Raw genomic sequence first — 11,879 nt, 5'->3', positions numbered from 1 at the left:
ACTCATTTCTGCTTTGCCATTAAGTGGGAAAAAGGCAGGGAAAGGAATTCCCTGTAATTCCATGAGGATAAACCTCAGCCACCAGGATAAAACACTGAAAATCCACTAAAAAACCCCAAAAAATCCCTAAAAAACACCAGAAAATCCCACCAAAATCTCCCAGATAATTAATGCAGGGAACAAATTGAGCCTGAAGGATTCATTGGGTCTGGGTCTGCTTGAAAATCAGATTTTTTTCCTCATTTCTGCTTTGCCATAAAGTGGGAAAAAGGCAGGGAAAGGAATTCCCTGTCATGCCATGAGGATAAAACTCAGCCACCAGATAAAACACTAAAAACCCACTAAAAAACCCCAAAAAAGTCCCTAAAAAATCCCTAAACCCCCAGATAATTAATGCAGGGGACAATTAGAGCCTGAAGGATTCTGTGGGTCTGGGTCTGTTTGAAAATCAGATTTTTCTCCTATTTCTGCTCACTTATCCCAGGGAGCTGGGCTGGAAACCTCTAAAAATTCAGAGTCAGCACCAGAGGAAATCACATTTATCCCCCCAAAATGAGAGCAGTGAGTTCCACAGAGGCTCTGGGAAATTCCTGATTTTTTTGGAATAAAACAAAACATTTCCAGATGCTTGGAGGAGCCAATTTCCTGGGATTTCCTGCAATTTTTACCCATTTCAGCCCTTTTTTAATTGCAGGGAAGTGATTACATTCATCCTGCCAGGGAATCTTGAATAAAATCCATTTTTAATGAGCAGAATGTTGGAAATTTCCGAGCAGGAAATGGCTCAAATCTCCCCTGAAGAATTAAAAAAATAATTTTCCTTCATGGAATTTTCTGCTCTGTGAAGGTTCTGTCTATTCCTTTTTATTTTTAATTTTTATTTTCTCTTTCTTCGTGGAAGGTGTAGGGAATGAAACACACAATGTAAAAAGGCTCTTAAAAAAATAATAATTTAAAAAAATAATAAAAAATCGCCTCACAGAATGTTTGGAAAATTCCAATTTGGCATTTCTAAAAAATGGGGTAAATAAAGGGAAAAAAAGGAATTTTTACAGTGGCAGAAGAGATTTTTCCTTTAAAATAGAAAATAAAGGGAAAAATTAGTGCCAAAAATTAATTGGGAATAAGGGGATACAGAGAAGTTTTTTTTTGCTTTTATTTATTTTTTTTGTTGTGTTTTTTGTTTGTCTGGGGTTTTTTTGAGATTTTTTTAGGGTTTTTTGTGGAGTTTTTTTGTTTTTTTTGTTCGTTTTTTTTGCGGGTTTTTTTGTTTATTTGGGGTTTATTTGGAGGGTTTTTTTAGGGCTTCTTGTAGGGTTTTTTTTTTTTGTTCTTTTTGGGTTTTTTTTTGTTCAGTTTTTGGGGTTTTTTGGTTTTGTTTTGTTTATTTGGGGTTTTTTTGGAGATTTTTAGGGGTTTTTTGTGGTTTTTTTGTTCAGTTTTTGGGGTTTTTTGTTCAGTTTTTGGGGTTTTTTGTTTTTTTTTTGGGGGGGTTGTTTATTTGGGTTTTTTAAGTTTTTTAGGGTTTTTTGTAGGGTTTTTTGTTCTTTTTGGGGATTTTTTTGTTCAGTTTTTTGGTTTTTTTAGGGGGGTTATTTGGGTTTTTTTTAGGGTTTTTTTAGGGATTTTTGTAGTTTTTTTTGTTTTTTTGGGGTTTTCTTTGTTCAGTTTTTGGGGTTTTTTTGTTTGGGTTCTATGGGGGGTTTGGGCTCTATTTTGTTTTGGTTGTGGGATTTTGGGGTTTTTTTTGGAGGTTTTTTGGGTTTTGGGATTTTTTTTCTTGTCTGTGGGGTTTTTTTTGCTTTGGTTTTTTATTCCCTTTTTGTTTGGTTGGGTGTTTTCCTTTTTGGTTTCTGCTTTTTATATTTGTTTGAGTTTTTCTTTCTTTCCTGTTGTGGTTTGTGATTTGTTGATTTTGTTCTGTTAATTTGATCTTCTGGGTTGTCATTTCCATTTGTTTATTTTCTTTTCATTTGTTTTCCATTTGTTTTCTGGTTTGGTTTATTTGGTAAATGTCATTTATTGATTTTATTTTCATTTGTTTTTGTTAATTTCATAGATTTTACTTCTTTCTTTTTATTTTCATTCGTTTGTTTTCAGGTTTGATTTGTGATTTTCATTTTTGTTTTCATTTCTTTGTTTTCTGTTTTGGTTTGTGGATTTAATTTGTTTATTTTTGTTTATTTTTAGTTTGTTTTCTGTTTTTATTTGTGATTTTCATTTGTTTGGTTTGTGGTTTGGTCTGTAATTTTCATTTATTTGTTTTGGTTTGTTTTGTGTTTTGGTTTATGGGTTTCATTTATTTTTTTATTTTGTTATTATTTTATATTGTTTTTATTTTTGTTGTTATATTTTTATTGTGTGATTTTCATTTGGTTTTGTTTTCATTTGTTTGTTTTTTGGTTTTTGTTTGTTTTCAGTTTTGATTTGTGATTTTTATTTTTTGCTTTCATTTCTTTGTTTTCTGTTTTGGTTTGTGGATTTCATTTGTTTATTTTGGTTTATTTTGTAGCTTTCATTTCTTTTTAGTTTGTTTCTGCTTTGATTTGTGATTTCCATTTGTTTATTTTGTTTTATTTTGTAGGTTTCATTTGTTTATTTTGTTTTATTTTGTTTCAGGTTTTGATTTGTGATTTTCATTTGTTTGTTTTTATTTATTTTATAGAATTTCATTTATTTTATTTTAGTTTGTTTGCTTTCAGGTTTGATTTATGATTTTAATTTTTGCTTTCATTTCTTTGTTTTGTGTTTTGGTTTGTGGATTTCATTTGTTTATTTTTGTTTATTTTGTAGGTTTCATTTGTTTATTTTTAGTTTGTTTTCTGGTTTGGTTTGTAATTTTCATTTTAGTTTTCATTTGTTTGTTTTGTGTCTTGGTTTGTAATTTTCATTCGTTTATTTTGTTTGATTTCCTGGGTTTCATTTCTTTGTTTAGTTTTAGTTAGCTTGTTTTCTGTTTTGCTTTGTGGATTTCATTTTTTGTCTTTGTTTATTTTCAAAGGTTTGTTTGTTTATTTTTAGTTTGTTTGTTGTTTTAATTTGTAATTTTCATTTCTTTGTTTTTTGTTTTGATTTGTGATTTCCGTTTGGTTTTGTTTTATTTGTTTATGTTTTGATTTGTGATTTTCATTTGTTTGTTTTGTTCTAGTCTGTTTGCTTCCTCTTTTGATTTGTGAATTTCATTCATTTTTTGTTTTCATTTGTTTGTTTTCTCTTTTGGTTTGAAATTTTAATTTTTTTTCGTTTGTTTGTTTTTTCTTTTGACTTCTGAATTTCATTCGTTTTTTGTTTTCATTTGTTTGTTTTCCCTTTTGGTTTGAAATCTTCTTTTTTTGTTTGTTTGTTTTCTCTTTGTATTTGTGAATTTCATTTGTTTTTTGTTTTTATTTGTTTGTTTTCTCTTTTGGTTTGAAATTTTTTTTGTTTGTTTTTTTCTTTTGACTTCTGAATTTCATTCGTTTTTTGTTTTCATTTGTTTGTTTTCTCTTTTGGCTTGAAATTTTAATTTTTTTTTTTTTCGTTTGTTTGTTTTCTCTTTTGATTTACGATTTTCATTTGGTTTTTTTTGTTTCATTTTCTGCTTACCTCCCAAAACAATCTGACAATTTCAATTCCTTCCCTCTCCATCACCTCAGCCACTCAATCCTCGAGAAGACACAACCCCACACCAAAACCCTTTGGTCTTTACCTCCTTTACCAATTCCCCACAAACCAAACCAGCAGCAATTCCCTCTCTGGTGGTTTTTTCCCGCTCAGGGAGCACAACTCACCCAAACCTGAAGAAACCTTTGAATTCTCTGCAGATTTTGAGAGACAGCTGCCTCCTGCCCCCGGCCACGGGGCCCAGCAACACCAGCATGGGGTAGGGCTCGTCACAAGAGGCCAAAGTGCTGCAAGAAAGGAAAACCAGAGGCCAAAAATCACCTCCAAAAAATCAAATTTCAGCAGCTTTTCAGAAAGCTGGGCGGAGATTTTATCACCCCTTCAACTCATCCCAACTTGGTCACAGCAGAGACAAAACCTGAGGGGCTCTAAATGTAAAAACAGCACAAAATTCTGCCTTAAAGTCTCTTTTTCTAAAGGAATTGTGAGATTTTTACTCGGATTTGCAGCCTTTTCTAAAGGGCTGGGGGTTCTTTTCCAGAGGTGGGAATATTTTAACGAGCAGGAGAATTGGAATAAAGTTAATAAACAGATTTTTCCACTCTCCTGCAGGACCTCGTTGCCTTCCGTGTCCAGTGAAGGTGGAAAAATTCTTCAGTTAAATGGAAAAAACCCACTCAGATCATTAAAACTTCACTGAACACAAATAAAACGACAAAAAAGGACCTAAAGTGCTGCAAAAATACAAAATTCTCCATTTTCTCCATGCTGAGGTGAGGATTAAATCCCCAGATTTTCCAGCTGTAAGCGAGAGAATGAAGTAAAAAGAGAATTTTAAATTAATTTTTAATTGTTTAAAAATTCATTTTTAAATCTCAGGTAGATTTTAAGATTGGGCCGCTTGGAAATAGGGCAGGAATAACTGAAATCATTCCAAACTCAGTGATTTTTAATTAATAAGTAGTTTTAGCTGAGTTTTAAGTGAAAGAAATCTGCCTCTGGATCCATTTAATGGGATTTTAAACAGGACACCTGAAAAGAGAATATTACATAATATAATAAATATAATAAGTATAATAAAAATAATAATTATAGTATAATAGAGGATCATACAATAAAAATATAATATAATATAATATAATATAATATAATATAATATAATATAATATAATATAATATAATATAATATAATATAATATAATATAATATAATATAATATAATATAATAATATAAATATAATTACATTATAATAATAGAATAGAATAAAAAACAAATATAACATAATAAATATAATATAATATAATATAATATAATATAATATAATATAATATAATATAACATAATATAATATAATATAATATAATATAATATTTATAATATTTATTATATATAATTAACATAACATAACATAACATAATATAATATATATAATATTTATTATATATAATTAATATAATATAACATGATATAATAAATATAAGGAAACATAATATAATAAATAGAAGAAAATATAGGATAAGAAAATAAATATAAGAAAACAAAAGAAAATAAATAGAAGAAAATAAAAGAAAACAAATATATGAAAAGATAAGAAAATAACAGAATAAAAAATGTTAAAAAAATAAATATAAGACAATATACCATATTTATATTTTATATTTTTAAAAGGGAATATATTTATTTTAGTGTCCCTCTCACAAATAACTCATTCCTTAAGAAATGAGGACAACATTCCAATTTAATCCAGGAAGAAAATATTCCAAAGCCATGGCTTTGCTGCTATTTTAGGAGCAGCAGAGCAGCTGAGGTGAGGAAAGGTCCGGAACTGGTCAGGATGCTGCAGAAAGGGTTTTTTGTGTCCCAAGTTCTTTATTTTTGGGAATAATCCTGGCAAGGCAGGGCTGGGAAAACAAAACTTTTATTTTCTCCATCAAATCCTGGAATGGGGTGGGATGGATGGGAATTTCAATCCAGTCCCATTCCAGACCTTCCCAACTTTTTCCACAGTCCCAGAGGGCTCCGAGCTCCATCCAGCCTGGCCCTGGACACTTCCAGGGATGGGGAAATTATTGGGAATCCTTAAAATTAAGATGTTTTTTCCTTTTCCCTGCACAGGACCTGTTCCAGGCTTGGAAAATGCAGAATTCCTCTGGCATCTTTCCTTATTTGAGGAAATGTTACATTCAAGAAATCATCCCTTGATGAGTTCACGCTCAAAATTCAAATTCTCTTCAATAAATTCCCAATTCCCCCTGTCCTCAGATTGCTGGGATTCAGGATTTCATCAGGAGAACATTTCCATAATCCTGTCCCTCATCACACTGGGAACACCTCGGTTCCCAACTCTGAAATTTGGGGTTCTACAGCTTGGAAGAAGATTCTGGAAAAGTTCTGGGCTCATTATTCAACTTTCTTTGTCTGTGTGGGCACTGCTGTGAAAGATGAATACTTTTAAGGCCAAAAGGGATTATTTTTAGGATCTGAATCATCACCCCACTTGGAATTCCCCAAGCTGGTTCCTGGCATGGAAAATGCAGAATTCCTCTGGTATCTTTCCTTCCACAAGGAATTGCAACCCTTGATGAGTTCACGCTCAAAATTCAAATTCTCTTCAATAAATTCCCAATTCCCCCTGTCCTCAGATTGCTGGGATTCCGGATTTCATCAGGAGAACATTTCCATAATCCTGTCCCTCATCACATCACCACTCCTGGGTTCCCAGCACTCAAAGTTTGGGGTTCCTACAGCTTGGAAGAAGATTCTGGAAATGAGTTCTGGGCTCGTTATTCAACTTTTTTGGTCTTTGTGGGCACTGCTGTGAAAGATGAATAAATTTTAAGGCCAAAAGGGATTATTTTGAGGATCTGAATCATCCTCCTCTCATCCCACTTGGAATTCCCCAAGTTGGTTCCTGTTTCAGGCATGGAAAATGCAGAATTCCTCTGGCATCTTTCCTTCCACAAGGAATTGCAACCCTTGATGAGTTCACGCTCAAAATTCAAATTTTCTTCAACAAATTCCCAATTCCCCCTGTCCTCAGATTGCTGGGATTCAGGATTTCATCAGGAGAACATTTCCATAATCCTGTCCCTCATCACACTGGGAACACCTCAGTTCCCAACTCTGAAATTTGGGGTTCTACAGCTTGGAAGAAGATTCTGGAAAAGAGTTTTGGGCTCGTTGCTTAATTTTCCTTTCTCTTTGTAGGCACTGCTGTGAAAGATGAATAATTTTAAGGCCAAAAGGGATTATTTTGAGGATCTGAAACATCCTCCTCTCATTCCACTTGGAATTCCCCAAGCTGGTTCTTGTTTCAGGCTTGGAAAATGCAGAATTCCTCTGGCATCTTTCCTTATTTGAGGAAATGTTACATTCAATAAATCATCCCTTGATGAGTTCACACTCAAAATTCAAATTCTCTTCAATAAATTCCCAATTCCCCCTGTCCTCAGATTGCTGGGATTCAGGATTTCATCAGGAGAACATTTCCATAATCCTGTCCCTCATCACACTGGGAACACCTTGGTTCCCAACTCTGAAATTTTTGGGTTCTACAGCTTGGAAGAAGATTCTGGAAAAGTTTTGGGCTTGTTACTCAAATTTCTTTGTCTTTGTGGGCACTGCTGTGAAAGATGAATAATTTTAAGGCCAAAAGGGATTATTTTGTGGATCTGAATCATCCTCCCCTCATCCCACTTGGAATTCCCCAAGTTGGTTCCTGTTTCCAGCCCGATACCTGGGTGTCCATGAGATCCTTTTTGGATTAGAAACATTCCAGTTGTGGAGAACTCTTGGTGAATTGTTCCAAGGATTAATTATTTTAATTGTCAAAAAGAATCATGCTGTCAGTGGGGTGCCAGGTACCAAAAACTCTCCTGACAAACTGGAGATTAAATTTCTGCTCCCCGTGGAGCCGTTGTCGCTCTGAGCAGCATTTTCAGATGTCACCTGCACCTCTAGGAGGGGAAAATACCCATAATATTCACCGGTGTGTCACCACACAATTACAGAAAAAAACACAGACTGAGAGAGTAACAAAAATTACAGGAAATTCAATGTTTTGTGCCGGCAGCACAGGCAAGAATTAAAACTTTTTGCTTTGTTGTCAGGTTTGATTTGAAATAACAAAAATGTCAGTGACCCAGAATTAATGATAACCTGCTGGAGAAAGAGAGATGCAAATGAACCCCCCCAGTCTGGCTCCAAGAAGGATTTTAGGGTGGAAAGGGCAGGAATCATTAGCAAAGTTTCATTAATTACTCTGGGGTGCTTTGCACCTGAGCACCAGCCAGCGTTGGAGGCATTTTTGATATTTTTGTGTTTGTGTCCATGATTCCTCGGGCAGAAGGCAGAATTCCTTCTTTCCACCAATCCCAAATCCACTCAGCAAATATTTAAACACAGCCCTTGGAAAAAAAAAAATTTGTGCCTTTAGGGTTTTTTGGTTTTTTTTTAAGAAGAAAAATAAGCCAATTTTGTGGGTTTATTTTAGGAAATCTCCATCCTTGCAATAAATAAATAAATCTTTGGGGTTTTGTTCTCAAAAGAATTCTCAGAGCTGGGAAGGTTCCTGTTTGTTGTGGATGATCCCAGAAATCAGAACCACAATAAAAATACGAATTTCTGAGTTACTAAATCCTGGGTTTTTCCATCAGGTGACTCAGTAATGGATTCATTCAGCACCAAAATGGGGAGTGGGGCACAAAGGTTGATCTCAATGCCTGCTGCAGCCCAAATACTAATACTAATACTAATACTAATACTAATACTAATACTAATAATAATAATAATAATAATAATAATAATAAATAACAACAACAACAACAATAATAATAATAGTACTACACAGATCATGTGGAAGATTTTTGCCAGGAATTCCTCAAATATCACCACACAGCTGCAGAGCAGCAAAAATTCCAATTTTTCAGAGGAGAAACCAGACTGGGAGGAGTCACCTGGGAAGGGTGACTGGAAAAAGAGCATCCACCTGCCTCTCCCTTCCCTGATTTTCATGGAATCATCTCCTCCTTCCAGTAAAACGCTGAAATTTCCCTTTATGAACACGAAATGTGCCCCAAAACCCTCAAATTAAATCATTTTATCCCCAGAGGATGCCAGCAGTGGGCAGAGGAGGTGTTGGCAGGAGGGGAAGGAGGAATTTCCCAGCTCTCTGCTGCCTCCAGGGATTTTCCCGGTGCCTTTGGGCAGGGGAGGAATTCTGCATCTCTCATTGGTGGTCACATTCCATCTGCTCCAACTGATGGAGGAAAGGGAGCGGAGCCGTGGACAATCTGACTCACACTTTAGAGGTGAACGAAGAGCTTCATCATCAATTTGAACCAAATCAGCTCTGCCTCGTTGCCAGGCTGCTGACGGAATCCTGCGGGAGCTCTCCTCGGGAAAAAACGTCCCTCTGAGGGGACAGAATTCCGCTTTACTCGAATGCCACTGTCAGGAGCAGCTGGGACATGAACTCACCTGTTCAGGACGCTCTGGGGCTGCAGAGAGTGGTACAGAAGATGAGTCCTGTGGTCTTCAGCAGCCACGACTTCTGGAGGAGGGGCCTCTTGGTTCACAGCAGCCACCTGGTCCCAAAAGTGAGGGGAGAGGGGAAAGGAAGGGGAGGAGTCATGGAATTGCTTCCAGGTGCAAAAGTCTTGGCTGATCACCGGGAATAAGGATGGACTTGTGCTCCTGAGGGTCGGGATTGGTGCTGGGCTGGGCTGGGAGCAGAGATCTGGGGAATTAAAGGGTGATTTGAGGGATGGAGGGATGGAGGGATGGATGGATGATGGATGGATGGATGATGGATGGATGATGGATTGATGGATGGATGGATGATGGATGGATGATGGATGGATGGATGATGGATGGATGGATGGATGGATGATGGATGGATGGATGGATGGATGATGGATGGATGATGGATTGATGGATGGATGGATGATGGATGGATGGATGGATGGTGGGATGGATGGATGGATGGATGATGGATGGATGGATGGATGATGGATGGATGGATGGATGATGGATGGATGGATGGAATGGATGGATGATGGATGGATGGATGGATGGTGGGATGGATGGAGGGATGGATGGACGGATGGAGGGATGGAGGGATGGATGGATGGAGGGATGGATGGATGGAGGGATGGATGATGGATGGATGGATGATGGATGGATGGATGGATGGATGGAATGGATGTATGATGGATGGATGGATGGATGGATGGATGGATGATGGATGGATGGATGGATGGTGGGATGGATGGATGGATGGATGATGGATGGATGGATGGATGGATGGATGGATGATGGATGGATGGATGGATGGATGATGGATGGATGGATGGGTGGATGATGGATGGATGGATGGATGGATGGATGGATGGATGGAATGGATGTATGATGGATGGATGGATGGATGATGGATGGATGGATGATGGATGGATGGATGGATGATGGATGGATGGATGGATGATGGATGGATGGATGGAATGGATGGATGATGGATGGATGGATGGATGGTGGGATGGATGGAGGGATGGATGGACGGATGGAGGGATGGAGGGATGGATGGATGGAGGGATGGATGGATGGAGGGATGGATGATGGATGGATGGATGATGGATGGATGGATGGATGGATGGATGGTGGGATGGATGGATGGATGGATGGATGGATGATGGATTGATGGATGGAGGGATGATGGATGGATGATGGATGGATGGATGGAATGGATGGATGGAATGGATGGATGGATGATGGATGGATGGATGGAGGGATGATGGATGGATGGAATGGATGGATGGAATGGATGGATGGATGGATGAATGGATGGGTGATGGATGATGGATGGATGATGGATGGATGATGGATGGATGGAATGGATGGATGGAATGGATGGATGGATGTATGATGGATGGATGGATGTATGGATGATGGATGGATGGATGGATGGATGGATGATGGATGGATGGATGGATGGATGGATGATGGATGGATGGATGGATGGATGATGGATGGATGGATGGATGGATGGATGGATGATGGATGGATGATGGATGGATGGAATGGATGGATGGATGGATGGATGGATGGATGGATGGATGTAATGGATGGATGATGGATGGCAGCCAGACACAGCTCACCATCTTTAATGTAGTCAACCTTTCCCTGAAGCAAAGAGGATGCCACTTGGGATACCAAAGCAAGTTTTAATTATCCGTTAATTTGCATCCTCTCAGTGGTGGTGGATTGGCTGAACTCAAACCCCTGGGGACTGAAGCCACTCCTTTATTACAGGATGGGCATTAACCAAGTGAGCAAACTCCTGCCGAGGCATTCCTGCCTTTGCTGGGAGGGAGAGCACTCAGACTCCGAGGATTCCCTCCCTCCATCCTGCTGAGCACTCATGGGTTGGGTACTTTGGGGGTTGTTCATGCCACACACTCACAAACAGGTTAGGGACAACTGAGGCCATTCCAATGGGACACGAGACATAAAATTTCCACAGTGAGACCAATCAGCCTTTGGAATGATCCAGAGGAGGTTGGAACAAGCTGGGATGGTGGGAAGTGTTCCTGCCCATGGCAGGGGTGGGACTGGATGGGCTTTGAGGTCCCTTCAAACCCAAACCATCCTGGATTCCATCCTGGATTCCGTGGGAATTTCCCCAGGGAAATAACTGGTGGATTCACCAGTGCTGGTCACTTCTAGGATCTGCCTGGGCCATTTTGCATTGCCTGTGCTTTTCCCAGGCAAGGCTGGGCCAGACAATCCATGCCAGGATGATCCACTTCCAGCCTGGAATGCCATGGCTGGAAACATTCAGTGCTCAGAACTCCACGTGCCCATATTCAGGGGAAAAGCAGGAGGAGGGGAAAAAATTAAATTAAATAAGTAAAATTTAAAACATTCAGTGCTCAGAATTCCATGTGCCATATTTGGGGGGAAAGCAGGAGGAGGGAAAAAAAATTAAATTAAATAAGTAAAATTTAAGACATTCAGTGCTCAGAACTCCACTTGTCCATATTCAGGTGAAAAGCAGGAGGAGGGAAAAAAAAAATTAAATTAAATAAGTAAAATTTAAAACATTCAGTGCTCAGAATTCCACGTGCCATATTTGGGGGAAAGCAGGAGGAGGGAAAAAAAATTAAATTAAATAAGTAAAATTTAAAACATTCAGTGCTCAGATCTCCACTTGTCCATATTCAGGGGAAAAGCAGGAGTAGGGAAAAAAAATTAAATTCAATAAGTAAAATTTAAAACATTC

The 11,879-nt window shown here is 37.7% G+C and overlaps 1 protein-coding gene across 1 annotated transcript in view; it reads right to left on the bottom strand.

Annotated features, from left to right (window-relative positions):
• The window catches only part of LRGUK (leucine rich repeats and guanylate kinase domain containing), a 51,680-nt gene that overhangs the window by 17,676 nt on the left and 22,125 nt on the right, over positions 1-11,879 (bottom strand). The window contains 2 exon segments of the mRNA XM_059847945.1: positions 3,771-3,890; positions 9,083-9,189. Coding sequence (XP_059703928.1) covers positions 3,771-3,890; positions 9,083-9,189 — 227 coding nt within the window.

This window comes from Haemorhous mexicanus, chromosome 5 (genome assembly GCF_027477595.1).
Source record: "Haemorhous mexicanus isolate bHaeMex1 chromosome 5, bHaeMex1.pri, whole genome shotgun sequence".
Taxonomy (NCBI): Eukaryota; Metazoa; Chordata; class Aves; order Passeriformes; family Fringillidae; genus Haemorhous; species Haemorhous mexicanus.
This window is presented reverse-complemented; position numbering and strand designations above follow the sequence as displayed.